The sequence below is a fragment of the Acomys russatus genome, chromosome 25 (assembly GCF_903995435.1).
Source record: "Acomys russatus chromosome 25, mAcoRus1.1, whole genome shotgun sequence".
Classification (NCBI taxonomy): Eukaryota; Metazoa; Chordata; class Mammalia; order Rodentia; family Muridae; genus Acomys; species Acomys russatus.
Genome location: NC_067161.1, coordinates 31667980 through 31685057, shown reverse-complemented (window position 1 = coordinate 31685057; position 17078 = coordinate 31667980). Strand labels below are relative to the sequence as shown.

Genomic DNA, 17078 nt, shown 5'->3' with positions numbered 1-17078 from the left:
AAGTTTTACTGACTGCCTTGCATAGCTGGCAAGGACCATCAGCTTTCCAGCTTGTCACATGAGCTTTGACAGGGCCAAACTCATCCCTGTGCAGCCTTTGCTTGGAGAGCAGTACCCCTGGCTGTCCTATTGGTCAACAGGATGGAGACCAATGGAGAAACAGGGAAGTGGTAGCTGTGGGACTTCCCTTGGGGTGAGGAAAGTGGGCAGTCTTGTGGAGTGCATTTCACCTGTGGTATCCACACTGCCTCTATAAGGTGCTAGCAAGATTGAACTAAGCTGAACCGTAGACTACCCAGGTGGCGTCAAGGCTGATAATGTGGGACCCATACACACACAGGTGTCAGAAGTGTTACTAATATGGCAGGTCACCCTTGCCTTTGTCACACTCACCTTCCCTGCATTCCCTCTGTAGCTCATTTCAGCTTCCAAAGTGCATGGTGATTAGCTCATTCACTGTCTCTTGGCTCATAGAATTTTTTTCTGTGTGGTTTTTATTATTGTTTTGTTGGGATTTGTTTCCTATTTTTGAGACACTGTCTCTCTCTGTAGTCCTGACTGTCTTGGAATTTCACCAGGCTGGCTTTAAACTTATAGAGATCTGCCTGCCTCTCTGCTTCCCAAGTGCTGGGGTTAAAGGCATGTGCCATCACACCTGCTTTCTTAGAATTTTTTAAAGTTAAAAATTAGTACAAGAGCCAGGCATGGTGGTGCACTCAGCAGGCAGAAGCAGACAGGTCTCTGTGAGTTCAAGGCCAGCCTCATCTACAGAGCTAGTTCCAGGACAGACAGAGCTATTAGAGAGAGAAACTTTATCAAGAAATAAACAAACAAACAAACAAACAAATTAGCAAAAGAGAACTGAGTAGCAGAGCACTTGTCTGATATGCAGGAGGCCCTGGGTTCCATCTGCAGCACTGACAATAAGGAAAAAGGCTGGGCTCACTCATATGATCCTGAGAATGGGCCAAAGGGAATCATAGACTGGCCACATAGTAAGATCCTACCTCTCTCTCTCTCTCTCTCTCTGTCTCTGTCTCTGTCTCTGTCTCTCTCTCTCTCTCTCTCTCTCTCTCTCTCTCTCTCTCTCTCTCTCTCACACACACACACACACACACACACACACACACACACACACACAGAGAGAGAGAGAGAGAGAGAGAGAGAGAGAACCTGAGGGTACAGACAGCAAAAACCAAACTGTCTTGTGTCCTTCCTTCCAATCTTTTTTTTTTTTTTTTTTAAGATTTATTTATTAATTATTATGTATACAGTGCTCTGGCTGCACGTACACCTGCATGCCAGAAGAGGGCATCAGACCACATTATAGACGGTTGTGAGCCACCATGTGGTTGCTGGGAATTGAACTCAGGACCTCTAGAAGAGCAGTTAGTGCCCTTCACCTCTGAGCCATCTCTCCAGCCCTCTTCCTTCAAATTTTGACAAAAGTATTTCATCACCAAAGAAGCACATTTCTCCGTTTTAGCATCTGAGCAGTGAGATGCCGCCCAGAGTCAGGGCATGTCATGTCTCAGTCAGTGGTCACCTTTCTCCATGTGTGGCACTGCTTCACTTCCCTGCAGCATTGTGGGGCTGTGGTCTTCCAGGATGAGCATTTCATGATTTCCAGATCCTTTCTTTCAGCTGAACAACACTTAGCATGCCGTTGTATTTTCATCAGTGCTCTCCTTGGTGTAAGCTTCCATCAGAGAATGCAGTCTTCCTTCTCCAGCAGTCTTTCTGTAGCCTGCCATTTTACAGCATGCCTCTTGTGACTGCAGAGTGTCCCTCTTGCTTATAGTCCCAGGTAACTGTTTTGATTGAGCTGGGACAGTGTGAGTCTTACAGACATGGCTGAGGAACAGCCCTGCCTCTGACTGCCTTTTCAGCCCCCAGCCAGTCCCTCCTCTCTGAGCCTCTCTGTCTTGATAGGAAGCTGAGGCTAACAACACCTCCCTTGATAGCCCTTTAAGGGATCACATGAACTGACAGGCATGCCCAGGCTGTGCACATACTCGGAGCAGAGTCCACACTGACTACAGTGAGCCAACCCCATTGCCTGCGTCTTTGCTCTTCTCCCATTGGCAGAGCTGGAGCCTTGACCTGGTTTGTCTTCCTGGGCTCTAGGCAAGAACAGCAATTAGTGAAATACTCTTGAGAGGGTTGCAGAGTCTGTTAGAGATGGAGAGGAGAGGTGGGCAGCTTACACACCCCTCCCCTTGCTTTCATAGAATGCAGAGAGCTGCTTACATCAGAAGGATGAAGCCATCGCATCTTTTGAAGGAAAAACCAATCAAGTGATGTCCAGCATGAAACAAATGGAAGAAAGGTAATCACTTCCCTAGTAGACAGGCTGTCTCCAGATGGTTCTCTGCATCCTTGGGCCTAGAAATAACCACAGAGTCTCACAGAGAAGTACAGACAAGCTGGGTGACTGGCCTTCCTTGGCCCCCTGCAGCCTGGCTGGAGCCGTTCTCAGTCGGTCAGGCTTGTGGCCACTGCATCAGCATGTCCTCTCGGGCTTTGGGAATAGACAAAGAGTGGATTGCCACTGCCACATTCAAATATCCGCTCAGCAGTGGATCAGAATAGAGGCACAGACTGAGAAATGGATCAACAATTAAGAGCACTTACTGTTCTTACAGAGGACTCCAGGCCAGTTCCCAGCACCCACACTGGGTAGTTCCCAGTGACCTCTAACTCCAGCTCCATGAGATCTTCTGGCTTCTGCAGGCTCCAACACAGTGCATGTGCATGCACACACACGCGCGCACACACGGAGAGACAGAGACAGAGAGATACACAAAAATAAAATAAATCTTTAAAAAATGATAGTATCCCAAAACAGATGTGCATAGATGTGGCTGGCTACTTTCTGAGAGATGCTGATGCCAAACAAAGATGGTCTTTTGAACAAATAGTGTCGGAAAAGTTGGTACTCCATTTGCAGTGCCTCTCAACCCACACCTCTAACATGGTAGAAGAGCTGCCTCAAAGAGGATCATAAAATTCAATGTAAAAGTAAAAATTGTAAGTCTTTTAGAAGGAAAGAAGAGGAAACTATGACTTTGGGGTATGTAAAGAGATTTCTGGAGCTGGGCATGATGGCTCACACCTGTAATCCCAACATTCAGGGCGGCAGAGGCAGGCGGATCTCCATGTGGCCTACAAAGCGAGTCCAGGACAGTCAAGGCTATACAGAGAAACCCTGTTTGGAAAAAAAACAAAAAGGGGAAGGGGAGAGAGAGAGAGAGAGATTTCTGTTTGAAATAGCATAAAAACATGACCTATGTCTTAGTTAGGGTTTCTATTGCTGCAGAGACACTGTGACAGTGGCAGTTCTTAAGAAGGAAAGCATTTCATTGGAGCTGGCTTATATTTCAGAGGTTTAGTCCATTTCAGTATGGCGGGAAGCATGGCAGCATGCAGGCAGACAAGGTACTGGAAAAGGATCCAAAAATTCCACATCTGGATCAGCAGGCAGCAGGAAGAAAGAAAGAGACATGGGCCAGGCGTAGTGGTGCACGCCTTTAATCCCAACAGGGAGGCAGAGGCAGGCGTGAGTTCCAGGCCAACCTGGTCTTCAAAGTGAGTCCAGAACAGCCAAGGCTATACAGAGAAACCCTGTCTTAAAAAACCAAAAAAGAAGAAGAAGAAGAAGAAGAGGAAGAAAGAAAAGAAAGAAAAGAAAGAGACACTGGGCCTGGCTTGAGCATTTAAAACCCCAAAGCCCACCTCTAATGACACACTTTCTCCAGCAAGGCCATACCTCCTAATCCCTGTCAGATAGCACCACTCCCTAATGAATCAGAATTATAAACTTACTGGCCAGGGTGTCACTGGCCTTTAATTCCAGCACTCGGGAGGCAGAGGCAGGCAGATCTCTGAGTTTGAGGCCAGCCTGGTCCACAGAGAAAGTTTCAGGACAGGCAAGACTACATAGAGAAATCTTGTCTCAAAAACAAAACAGAAAACAAGAAAAACAAAAGTAGCAATAGCAATATAATAATACTTTAAACTTTCATTCTGTGAAACATAGTTAAAAGAATTAAAAGGGTATTTATGAATTTAGAAGAAATTTGCAGATAATATCTTATAACAAACTTGTATGAGAGTATAAAGAACTCTCAAGACACAAGCCAAACAATTCAGCTAAAAACAGTTGAAGCTTGGGGCATGGCTCTGCAGTTAACAGGGCTTGCCATAGGAGAGCTTGAGGACCTTTGCTCAAATCCCCAGAACCCACATGAAGCCGTGTGCAGTGGCACAGGACTACAAAAATGGAGTGCCTACAGCAGGACGGGAGGCAAAAAAAAAGCCAAGTCCATGGAAGCTTATGGACCAGCAAGCCCTGTGTACACAGAGACAAATAAGAGTCTCTCGAACAAGGTGAGAAGGAGCACTGGCATCTCCAGTTGTCCTCTGAGCTGCACATGCGCACACCTTTAATCTCAGCACTCAGCAGGCAGAGGCAGGAGAATGTCTTGAGTTCAAGGCCAGCCTGGTCTGAGTTCCAGGACAGCCAGGGAACCCTGTCTGAAAACCAAAAAATGAAAAGAAAAGATGGAGCAGTGTCTACCATGTAAATGCCCATCAGGTGACATACTGTTGATGGTGGTGCACACCAAGGCTAGGCTAGGAAGGTCGTGAGTCTGAAACCAGACTAAACTAGGTAGCAAGTTCAAGGCCTGCCTAAGCTACAGAGCAAGACTCTGTCTGAAAACAAAAGAAATGAGGGAGGCAGGGAGGGAGAAGTGAGCCTCTCTCTAAGGAATTAAAAGATGAAATCTGTGTGTTCTTGGCACTGCCTCCAGGTTACAGCAGGCAGAAACGGCCAGACAGGGGGCAGAGGAGCGGAGCCACAAGCTGCAGCAGGAGCTCGGCGGGAGGGTCACTGCCCTGCAACTACAGCTGTCCCAGCTCCGGGACCAATGGTAAGGAGTGGGGCAGGTGCCAGGGTCAGCTTGAGAGGACTAGGAGGTGACTACTGAGCTCTCTTCTTGTCTCCAAAAAGAGTAAGAGACAGCCAGGCTCCCACCTGAGCTCACCCCTGTAAGGCTAGGTTAGCATGACAGTGTGTCAGTTGGGTAAAACACCCAAACCCGGCTCACAAATAAGAGCTGGACAGGCTCCACGAGCCAATTGTGTCCCTAGCCTCCTCAGCTGGTGAACCAGGCTCACCCTGACCCTCGTCACTCTCTCCTCTTCCCTTTGCTATCTTTCTGTCTACTGAATGGGGTAAGAAGCCAGGCAGTACTGAGCCTTCCTGTTGCTCAGGGCCTTGTATAATCCTCAGTATTTTCCTCTCGTTGGTGTAACAGGCAGGTACGTACCTGGCAGCTCCTAGGCTTTGGGGCACACAGGTGAGCCTGCAGGAGGAGGAGGAGTGAGAGTGTTGATGTGGTCATTCAGATGGCTCCCCACAGCTTGTGTGGTAGATTGTGGGTCTGCCATGGGACTCTCCCATTGAAACTAACTGTAGTTCACTTTTTGGACACCAACAGCTCAGGTCTGGAGAAAGAACTGAAGTCAGAAAAAGAACAAAGACAAGCTCTCCAGAGAGAGTTACAGCGTGAGAAAGACACCTCCTGCCTGCTCCACACAGAGCTGCAGCAAGTGCAAGGACTGAAGAAGGTAAGGCGGTCACCTGTGGACAGTGCACCGGGCTTCTCCACAAGCCCCCTCGACACCAGCCTCCCCTGCCTCTGTGTGCGAACCAGGCTTGGAGGACTGTTCTTCTCCCCAACAGAAAGCCTATCCTAAGAGGAGATTGCAAAGTCGAGGGAGCAGTAAGCCAGAGAGTGAGAGTGGAAGGCAGAGAGGGCCCGGGAAAAGCGGAAAGAGAGACAGGCTGCGGGAGAGCCAGGCCAGCCAGGCACTCAGGAGCTGCTCTTAGGACAAGCTACCTGCTTGAGAAATGCAGCACCCTGCTCTTGTCTGAGGAAACTACAGGGAACCAAGCATTTTCAGCAAAAGCCAGTGCACGTGACCTTTGCCCCAGAAGTTGACTGGCCATTTTTCCCAGAGTTCAAGTCATCCCAGGAGGCAGACAGAACCAGACCTCATAATCATCCCATACTCTATCTCCTGGCACCAGCCTCTGAGTCCCCAGCGTCATTTTCAGGAATGACCTGGATCCTGTGAGCAAGAGAAATAGGGTGTTGGCCTAGTGACGTTCTTGTTGCAGGAGCAGCCCTACTTGGTGGGTTCTCCTGACTGTTTCCCATCAATATCTTCTCTGGCTCAGCTGACTTTCTTTCTTTCTTTTTTTTTGGGGGGGGGTCTCTTTGCAGGCTTGGCTGTCCTAGACTCACTTTGTAGACCAGGCTGGCCTCGAACTCACAGCGATCCACCTGCCTCTGCCTCCCTAGTGCTGGGATTACAGTGCGCCACTGACCCCGGCTCAGCCGACTTTCTAACGCTACTCCATCTTTCTTCCTGCTCTTTCATTTCTTCGACTTGACTGCCCTGTGACACAGCCCCTTCCCCTCTTTCTGCCTGGGGGAAGCTCCCTCTCTGGTCAGACACTGGGGATGAACCTATTTGTTCTCCCTTTTCTTGATGTTTTTCTCCCGTTTTTTGATTCCTAAGCGTCTTTAATTCCATCACTATTTTTTTTGAGTTGCTCACCCAGTTTTGCAACCTTTTTATAAACAAAATAGCCCAAAAGGAGAAAATAACTGCTGCTGAAAATCCTGCAGGGCATGTCCCAACAGCCTCAGTAAACACGCCATCAGCTTTTTAAAACAAAGTATGCATCCCTCATCCTCCTGCCTTTTGCCCTACAGAACTTGAAATCCAGCCTCCCATTCTATGTAGCCACATTGGTGGCCACTTGCAAAATGTGTGGGGTTTCCTTTTTTTTTTTTTTTTTTTCCCCTAATGTTTGTTTTTCCTATAAACAGCATGCCTCATTTTGGGCTCCAGTTGTTGCTTTTTTGCCTTTTTTGCTATTTTGTGTGTTCTTCTGTCTCCTAGCAATGTCTTCTCTGGCTTATCTGCCTTCTTTTTTAAATCTACTCGGTTTTCTTTCTTCCTGCATTAACTGTCTTCTCTAACCCTACTTAATCTCTTTTAACCTCTCCTGGCTTTTTATCCCCTCTGTTCCCAGAAGTCCAAGAGGCAACTGACACTGAAGGTCACAGGGTCAAGCAGTTCTAAGGGCTCAGCATTCCCAAAGGGCTAGTTGACTAGCAACTGAGGATCCTTTAAAGGGCCAGGTACACAAAATAAATCACACTACACCTGAGCATTGGGCTCCCAGACCTACTGACCCAACCTGGATAACCAAGCCAAATGTGCATCTTTAAGGGAAGGAAGGAGCTCAAGAACAGGATAGTCTCAGAGAGAGGAAGGGGAACCTGAGCATCAAAGGACCTAGAAACTGCCTCAGTCATTGAACACACCCACCTCAAAATAACTTGAATATGCATTTGAATTATATACACTACACAGCAGGCTTGATGATGTCATGAGCAAAGGGGGAGACATGGCTCCCCACTGTCACTCTCAGCAGCCTGGGGAGCTCCCGTCATCTTTTTGTTTCAGGACAGGGTCTCACTGTGTTGCCCTGGCTGGCCAGCAACTTTATATGTAGAGCAGACTGGCCTTGAACTCTCAGAGATGTGCCTACCTCTACCTCCTAGCTGCTGGGATTAAATTGTGCACCACCATGCCTAGGCCCTGGATCTTTTAGAGACCTTGATATAGACAAATACAGGGTTTGTGGCTTTGGTGAAGAAAAGAATTCCAGGACTAGTCAGTACAAAGCAGTTGGAGTTTTATTAAAAATCTTTGAGGAATACTTTATTACATTGGTTGTATATATTGCATAGGTGTGCACATGTGGGGGTTAGAGGACAGCTGGCAGGTGTTCCTTTCTCCTTCCGCTTTAGGGATCAAAGTCCAATTGTCAGACTTGGTGAAAAGTGTCATAACCCACTGATCTGTCTCTCCTGCCCAAAGACTTTTTTTCTTCTCCTTTTTCTAGATTTTTTGGCTTTTGAGACAAGGTTTCTTTGTGTAGCTTTGGCTGTCTTGGGCTCACTTTGTAGACCAAGCTAGCCTTGAGCTCAGAAATCTGAATTTTTTTTTTTTCTTTCTTTTCCATTAAAAAACCCTGCCTTTAGTAGGCGCTCAAGACAAGCATAGCTTTTCTTGTCCACTTGGGTAACTGTCTTTGTTTTTTAAGACAGAGACTATGTAGACAGGGTCTCGCTGTATAGATCAGGCTAGCCAGAGTCTCACAGAGACTCACCTGCTTCCTTGTCCTAAATGCTGGGATTAAAGGAGTGAGGTGTGTGCCACCAGAAACAGCAAGTGCAGGGTAACTGTTCCTTTTTTCCTTTTTGTTTGTTTGTTTTTTGATACAGGGTTTCCCTGTGTAGCCTTGGCTGTCAAGGACTCACTTTCTAGGCCAGGCTGGCCTCAAACTCACTGTGATTTGCCTGCCTCTGCCTCCCAAATGCTGAGATTATAGCTGTGAGCCACCACCACGCCCGGCTTTCTCTTTCTTTTCTTTTCTTTTCCTTTTTTTTTTTTTTTTTTTTGTTGTTGTTGTTGTTGTTAGGCAGGATTAGAAATAAGGTTTCTTCATGTAGCCTTGGCTTTCCAAGAACGAGGTTTAAACTCAGAGATCCACCTGCCTCCTGAGTGCTGAGATTAAAAATGCATACACCAGCTGGGCAGGGTGGCGCACGCTTGTAACCCCAGCACTCAGGGAGTCAGAGGCAGGCAGATCTCTGTGAATGTGAGACCAGCCTGGTTTACAAAGCAAATCCAGGAAAGCTAAGGCTACACAGAGAGATTCTGTCTGGAAAAACCAACAACTAAAAAATGTATACACCGTGCCCAGTCCAGGTTACTGTTCTTAATTAGCCTGAATGTATCTCCTCCATGTCCTGTGTCCTTGTATCCTTGTGGTTGTTGTTTGAGTGGGTATCCTGGTCTCAAGCTCATTGTACCCTCTGCCCAGAGCTGGTGTAAAGTCATCCAGCCTTGCGTGCTATTCATTCAACACATCTGCTCTTTGCTTTTCTAAGACGTTCTGATCTCCTGGCTGCACAGGTTACTAAGAAGGAAAGCGTGGTTGTGTGTGACGTGTGGCTTGTCTGTTTCAGGAGCTACGGGAGCTCCAAGATGAGAAGGTGGAGTTGCGGAAGGTCTGTGAGGAGCAGGAGCAAGCCCTCCAGGAGATGGGACTGCACCTCAGCCAGTAAGAGCCACCCACATGCAAGGCTGCATCTATGCACTTTCTAGGCCTGGCGCAGGAGGAAGAACCTGCAGGGAGACCCCTCTCAGCTGTTCTGGGGTGACCTCCCAGGAAGTCAGGCCTCAGGGGCAGCTATGTGGTTCACAGCCCTTTGAGAAGTCCTTCCTCTTGTGACCAGACACTGGTGGATCTGGTACCTCGTAGGGCTATCAGAAGTTCCTCTTGTACCCCTCATGGCCAGAGCATTGGGGTTGTAACCCACAGCCAGGATATGTGTAGCCAGAAGAGGTTTAAGTATGGGGAGGCGGTCTATACACATAGGTGCTGATGCCCTCAGAGGCCAAAGGTATTGGGTTCCCTGATGCTGGAGTTACAGGCAGTTGTGGGCCTCCTGACGTGCTAGGAAGGGGACTCAGGTCCCCTAGGGAAGCAGTGAGTGCTCTTTTGTTGTTGTTAGATTGTTTGCTTGTTTGTTTATGTCTTTATTTATTATGAATACAGTGCTCTCCCTGCACATACACCTGCAGGCCAGAAGAGGGCATCCGATCACATTATAGATGTTTGTGAGCCACCATGTGGTTGCTGGGAAAGCAGTCAGTGTTCTTAACCACTGAGCCATCTCTCCAGCCCCCAGTGAGTGCTCTTAACTGCTGAGTAGCTCACTCTAGCCCCAAGGGCTCCATGTTTGTTGTATACATGTGATACTAGAGATGGAGCCCAGGACCTTGCACTTGCTGGGCAAGTATTCTGTCACCTCCAGCCCTTGGTTGTTGAGACAATCTATGAGCTCAGGCTAGCCTTGAGCTTCCAGTCCTTCCTGCACAGCCTCCATAGCAGGACTGGAGCGTGTACCGCCATGCCAGCTGAAAGGTCTGCTGTTACTAGAAAAGGAGAGCGTTCTGCCTTTGTCCTCTCTCAGATGCAAAGAAAGACTCACTCACTCTTCTCTCGCAGCGTCTTTCTGGAGATGCACAGGCCTGCATCTCTACACGCGCCACACTTCATGTTCCGCCCTTTTCCCTACCCCAGTCTATTCTCCCTGAGCAAGCACAAGGCCAAGTGTCTGTCCCCATGCCAAGCACAGACCAACTCCTTGGGCCACCTAGGGCCACTCACCAGGAGCAGCTGTGGAGCTGGCTGGAAGGGACTACTCAGGTTTATATGGGTATATTCCTTTCTCCTGTCCCCACACTGGCTGGACACAAAGCAGAGTCAGACCTAATGGCCCTCAAAGAGGTCGGTGGTTTCCTGACTTTGGGGATGTCTCAGTATTCCCACCTGATCTAGCTTTGGAATCCTATCTGGAGATGCTCAGTCACCATGTCCCTCAGAGCCAAGCTGTGTGGCTGTGGTGGAGTTAGCTTATGCAACCCGAACAGGACTGCCCAGGTAGCCACATCCCCCTTGTCTCCCCTTCCTGCAAGTGCATGCTGGGACAGCCTCGGATCCGATCAGCCTGCTCCTGCTGGCCTTTTTCTGCAGCTGGACAGGGAAGGGGCTACTTGCTAGTCACTAACGAAGTCCATGGAGGTTTACTGAATGTTCTGATGCTATTTTCTAAGCTCTGGCTTAATTCAGGTTGGCTCTCAGAAACCTACCACTTTGACACCTAACAATCTAAGGCATTTAACACTAATCAGCTTTTTAAATTTTGTTTGGCCGGGCGTGGTGCCGCACGCCTTTAATCCCAGCACTCAGGAGGCAGAGGCAGGCGGATCGCTGTGAGTTCAAGGCCAGCCTGGTCTACAAAGTGAGTCCAGGACAGCCAAGGCCACACAGAGAAACCCTGTCTCGAAAAACCTAAAATAAAATAAAAATAAATTTTGTTTGTTTGTTTTCGAGACAGGGTCTCTCTGTGTTATCCTTGGCTGTCCTGGTCGCAAACTCACAGCGATCCACCTGCCTCTACCTCCCAAGTGCTGGTATTAAAGGCGTGAGCCACCATACCTGATGCTAATCAGCTTTTAAGAAGGCCCAAGATGGGCATGGTAGCTCACACCTGAAATCCCAGCACTCAGGGAGGCAGAGGCAGGTGGTTCTCTAACAATTGAGGCCAGCCTGGTCTACAAAGTGAGTCCAGGACAGCCAAGGCTAGCACAGAGAGACCCTGTCTCAAAAAGCACAACAACAAAAAAGAAGGCCCTAGGCCAGGTGTAGTGCTGCACACCTTTAATCCTAGCACTCACGAGGCAAAGGCAAGCAGATCTCTGTGAGTTCAAGGCCAGCCTGGTCTGTATAGTGAGTCCTAATACAGGACCATAGACAGAACCTGTCCCAAAAGTGGGGAGGGGCCTATTGCCAGGCATGGTACTGGAAACTGTTAGTCCCAGCATTTTGAGAGGCAGAGGCTGCTAGATCTCTGTGAGTTTGAGGCTACCCTGGTGTACATACTGAGTGAGCATAAAACACAAAAGTAAAAATAAAGGGCTCTAGCCCCTGTGCTACAGTCATGGTGCACCTCCACTAACCTGTACTTCCAAGCCTGGGGTCAGGGGACCTAAAAGGCCAATGCCAGTTGTGGTAGCACATTCCAATAGGAAACACTAAAGAGATGGAGGCAGGAGGATCACAAAGTTGAGGCCAGCCTGAACTACACCTGGGACTGGGCAGGTGGCTCACTGGGTAAAGCACTTACTTGCCATACAAGCATGGGGACTGGAGCCTGGATCCCAGCAGCTACATCAACAGCCAGCGGCTATGGTGGTCCACCTGTAACCCCCTGGGCGAGCTGGCCGGCTAAGTAGCCAGGTCAGAAAGCTCTGGGGAGGTAAAGTAGAAGAGTGATGAAGGAAGACACTCTACATATGCATTTGTACCCAAATGACATCTGTAAACAAGCATGTGACTGCGTGTGCGCGCGCGCGCGCGCGCACACACACACACACACACACACAGACACACATGCGCGCGCCAGAAGGTTTCCCCGAGACCACCAACATGCAGGGTTTCAGTTTTGCTGATGCAGTTCTACCAACCTAAACCTTTTCAAACCTATCTTGTATGTGAAGAAATTGTTCTTCCTTTAAAGGATGGAGAGTCAGTGGGATGACCGAGCCTCTCAGCCTGCCCCTTCTGGGCTGTGCAGTGGGCTGGACATCCTCCAAGAAGCCTGGGAGATTGAGGTCTCTACTGAGAATGGCAATCAGGCTAATACTCCCTGGCCGTAGTGCAAGAGTGTTAAATGCAGGGGCAGCTACCCAGAGAAGCCAGAACGCTTGACTTCCAGAGCTCGTTCACCATTCTTTAATAATGGGCAGCCACTTGAGTCCTTTTTGACCCTTGTAGACTTGCCAGGTTGCTCTTAGGCCACATAGTCCCAGGCTTAGCGGACAAATGAGTCAGGGGGATGAAATACAACTGAAGGTCGAACAAAAATGGGGAGCATTTTAAAAGAACCCCTATCTTGTCCTCTTTCTACTCCAGTGTCCTTCCCCCTCCCCACCCCCGCCTACCCCTCACCCCCAACCCCAGGCCATAGTCACTACATTAGCTGTGTCATAATCTTTCACTGCTAAAAAAAAAAATTATCTTTACTTTCTCAGGTCTAAACTAAAGATGGAAGACATAAAAGAAGTAAATAAGGCACTGAAGGTAATTAACGTTACTTATGCTAGCAAAAAAAAAATCACAGCAGAGTGTGGTGGAACACACCTGTGATTCCAGCACTCTGGAGACAAGGAGCCCTGGGTTCAAGGCTAGCCAGGTCTATATAACAGCATCCAGGCCAGCCAGGGCTACATAGTGAGACCTTCTCATAAAAATAAAATAAAAAGACTGTTTCCTGTGCCCCTCACAATGGTGACAGCACAATGCAATAGACGCGTCTGAGATGACATTGCTGGAAGTGGACAAATGTGATCTGGAGGGTGACTCTTCTAGTGGCAGTTCCTCTAAGGACCTTAGCCCTACACCCAAACTCTTGGTAGGCGCTATGCCCACTGTCCATCTCTGACCTGCTGTGTGCTTGAGGTTAGCATACACATGGTCTCTGCTTTGCACATACACAAGGTGCCAGATAGAGAAGCCTGCCTCACCCAGTTGCCACAGCAGAGGCTAAAAGGCAGAAAGGCTCCTTCAAGGTGAGGGGCCAAGCTGCGCAGCCACCTCCAGCCCAGCAGGTATATGGATCCTGGCTGCACCTGCTCTTTAAATGAAGTTCCTTGATTGTAATTGTTGGGAGCTGCCTGTCTCTGCCTTGCCATGCAGTGTTTGCAAGGTAGTGGCAGCAGATAGCTCCAGAGGGGCTTTCTAGAATAAGGGTGAGGGCCTTAAGTAGCCCCAGCAGGCTGCTTCTCCAGCACAGTAAAGGATGTGTCAAAGGGCCCTTGACCCCTCAGGGAGAATACATCTCAGACCAGCTTATCCTGGTAAAACGTTCTCCTCCATAGCCTCCATTTTCTTTGACGTAAGTAGCCCAGCTGTTTGCCAGGGCCATTTGAGGAAGTAGGACTGTGTGTGCAGACGGGCTTCACTGGACCTAAAGGCATTCCCCCCGTGCACTGTCTGCCTGCAGAGGTCCGCATCACTTGTGTGAGCATGCTCAGATCTGGTTAGCTTTCCCTCCTGCCAGTTTAGACAGTCATGGGATCATGTCTCGGGCCAGGACTAGGATTTCAGGCACCAGAGTTTGACTGTGGTAACTGCAGCTATAGAGGACTTCTTCAAAGACCAGGGGAGCCGAGTAGTGATGGTAAATGCCTTTAAGCACTTGGGAGGCAGAAGCAGGAGAATCTGTGAGTTTGAGGCCAGCCTGGTCTACAGGGTGAGTCCCAGGGCAGCCAGGGCTATGCAGAGAAACCCTGTCTACAAACAAACAAAAGACAAAAAGGACGGGAGTGTCTTGGGTGAATCAGCCTTGGTGGAGGCCAGGATGCTGAGAACAGGCATGTTGTACAGATGTATGAATCCCACCTGCAGCCATTATGGGAGCAAGGGCTCCTCTTAAGACTACATCTGGTGAAGCAACAATGCCTCCCAAGAAAAGTAGGCACAGTCACAAGATAGTAGATGCAGCCAACGAGGGCCTGACATGAGGTGACGTTCTTGGGTGTTCTTTCCTTCTCAGGGACACACATGGTTGAAAGATGATGAAGCGACTCATTGTAAGCAGTGTGAGAAGGAATTCTCCATTTCCCGGAGAAAGGTATATAAGGGTCACTCCTTGGTTCCCAGGAAAAGCCTGTCTTTGCACTACAGCTGTGCCTGTTGGTCTGCTGGAGGCCCTTGCCCAGTGTTCTTTAATGACTGACACGCTGCAAGGCTTCTGTGTAGAGCTGCTACAAGTGGGTGTACCACTGCAGTCCTGTAGCAGGATCAATTATTTGACTAACTTAGGTAAGCCGCCTAATCAACAGGCTGTCTAAAAGCACATGGGCCTAAGACATGGCCATTACAGAAGCCAGGCTTTACAAAGCAGGGTGGGTGTAGGGGTTGTATCTCCCCAGTATTTTGTTTTGTTTTGAATTCATTTTTATTTTATGTACATTGGTGTTTTGTCTGCATGTGTCAGGGAGTCAGAAACCATGGATTAGGAGTTACAGTTGTGAGCTGCCATGTGGGTTCTGGGAATTGAACCTGGGTCCTCTGGAAGAGCAGCCAGTGCTCTTAATCACTGAGCCATCTCTCCACCCCCACCCCCCACCCCCCAGTGTTCTTAACTGCCTTTTTCCTGTCTTCTAGCACCACTGCCGAAACTGTGGCCACATTTTCTGCAATACCTGCTCCAGCAACGAGCTCGCCCTGCCCTCCTACCCTAAGCCAGTGCGGGTGTGTGACAGCTGTCATACCCTGCTCCTGCAGCGCTGTTCCTCCACAGCCTCCTGAGGCCATCAGCCCCACCAGTAGGGACCTTGGCCCGTTGACCTCCATCCTCAGAATGGAGGAAAGCCTCAGGTACAGTGCCAAACTCTGGGTCTCCAGAGACCTGCAGGGGCCCAAGAGACTCACAGGAAAGAATGAAATCCTCCCCAATCCTGCCCAATCCTTCTGAAGGCAGCACCAAGTGGCAGCTGAGCACTTTTCCATGGTTCGTATGGAGCCAGCTCCTCTAGACAGACACTTCTGTGTCCTCTGTCATACTCTGGCTTTGGTACAGGTGCAATTTCATGATTTTGCTACTGTCACTTTGACTTTTCAAAGGAGTAACCTATTTTGCAGCAGTTGCGCTGGTACAGAATCCTTTTCTCTTTCCTACCCACATCCCACAGAAACCTTCATTTCTGCAGTGCTTTGAATCTCACAGGCCTGTCAGTGTGCCTTGTCTGCTTCGGCGTCCAGCATTTGCCAACATTCCCCTGTCAAAACCTAGTGTTAGCCCTGCAATAAAATCCTTTATTTTTCACTCTTGTACAGACAGTGTGCTGGCCTCCAGCTTGCCTGTGGAGGGCTCAGCAAGGCCTGGGAGGAAGGGCCTGCTGGGTTTGAGCTGGTGTGTTGCTTGGACTCAGGCTGCTCCAACCAGGTGAACCAAAGCCATGGTAAAGGACCTCAAGCCTATCACCAAAGTCCAAGTGAGTTACTTACACAGATGCCTGACTCAACGTAGGGTTATATCCTCCTTGCAGTCAAATAGAATGAGCCAAGAATGGCCACTGTATACCCTCACTGAGCCTATCTTGAGAGTGCTCAAAACACCAAGCTGGCAATTAGGCAGGCTCAGCTAGCACAGATCCTTTGTGTGTGTGTTTTTAAATTTTGGTTGGTTGGTTGGTTTTTCAAGACAGGGTTTCTCTGTGTAGCCTTGACTGTCCTGGATTTGGCTTTGTAGACCAGGCTGGCCTCGAACTCACAGCAGTCCACCTGCCTCTGCTTCCCAAGTGCTGGGATTAAAGTCATGCGCCACCACTGCCCAGCTAGATCCTTTGTGTTTTGAGACAAGAGCCTGGTCAAATTCAAATGTAGCCAAGGCTGGCCTTGAACTGATCCTCTTGCCTCTACCTCCCAAGTACTGGAGTTATAGTCCAACAAAATCTACAAAGGAAAAAAAAAAAAAACTACAAAGCCTATTTTATCAATGTTGGATTATCTAAATAATTTGCTGGAATCTGGCTATACAGGTACTTCTACACTATGGTAAAGCTGAGCTATCCACCAGGACCATCCAGCTACATGGGACTTGTAGAACTAGCACACATCTGTGGCCATGCAGATAGGTTCCATCTTCCTTGGGCTCCCACCCAAGTACAAATTCACATACCCATACCAGGAAGTAAAATGTCCTCATACTTCTTTGGACAGACATGGGACAGAGGCAGGCAGGTGCGAGGCAGACGGCAGCTACCAGGAGTTCTCTTCACCATATGGATCACTCAGGTCACGTGCTTGGCAGCAAACACCTTTACTTAATGAGCCATCTTGCTGGCCCAATCCTGAAGGTTGAAGTATTTTAACATCTAGCCACACAGTCCATCTGTCTTCCAGCCCTCGTCTCTGCTCAGCAATTCCCTGACCTGATTGTTTATTGTCCAGACTCTGCCCCAACCCAAGCCTGTCTCTCCTCCTTCCCACCTCAGTCAGTACTGGTTCTGGTGCTTTATTTTCAGCAAGATTTTGTTGCTCATGTTTTGCAGATGACAAACAAGAGGGTGTAACTGGGCCCCTGCCTCTCCCCAACCCCCATCTACCCCAACTCCTACAGCAAAGACTTTGCAGCCAAGTTTGAAAACCAGGCCTGAGTAGCTCCAAAACCGTCTAAACTGTAGGCTCAGTTAAGCCCTGAGAAAGCAGACGCAGTGAAATGGGCTAAGGGAGTCTGCCCCTCCTCCACCCACACCCATTCTCTAACCTCAGGCAGGACCCAGTTTTCTCACAAAGCTCCCATACCACTGCAGTGGCCCAAACTGTACACCGGCTTATGCCCCAGCTTGCT

General features: G+C 48.8%; 1 protein-coding gene across 2 annotated transcripts in view; it reads left to right on the top strand.

The window, feature by feature from the left end:
• Window positions 1-15182, top strand: part of Rufy1 (RUN and FYVE domain containing 1) — a 46661-nt gene extending 31479 nt beyond the window's left edge. For both annotated transcript variants that reach the window (XM_051167403.1, XM_051167404.1), the window contains exons 12-18: window positions 2232-2329; window positions 4815-4934; window positions 5505-5634; window positions 9120-9214; window positions 12754-12802; window positions 14277-14354; window positions 14891-15182. In XM_051167403.1, coding sequence (XP_051023360.1) covers window positions 2232-2329; window positions 4815-4934; window positions 5505-5634; window positions 9120-9214; window positions 12754-12802; window positions 14277-14354; window positions 14891-15034 — 714 coding nt within the window. In that variant the 3' untranslated portion in view covers window positions 15035-15182. The remainder of the gene's footprint in view (window positions 1-2231; window positions 2330-4814; window positions 4935-5504; window positions 5635-9119; window positions 9215-12753; window positions 12803-14276; window positions 14355-14890) is intronic.
• The last annotated feature ends 1896 nt before the right edge of the window (window positions 15183-17078 follow it).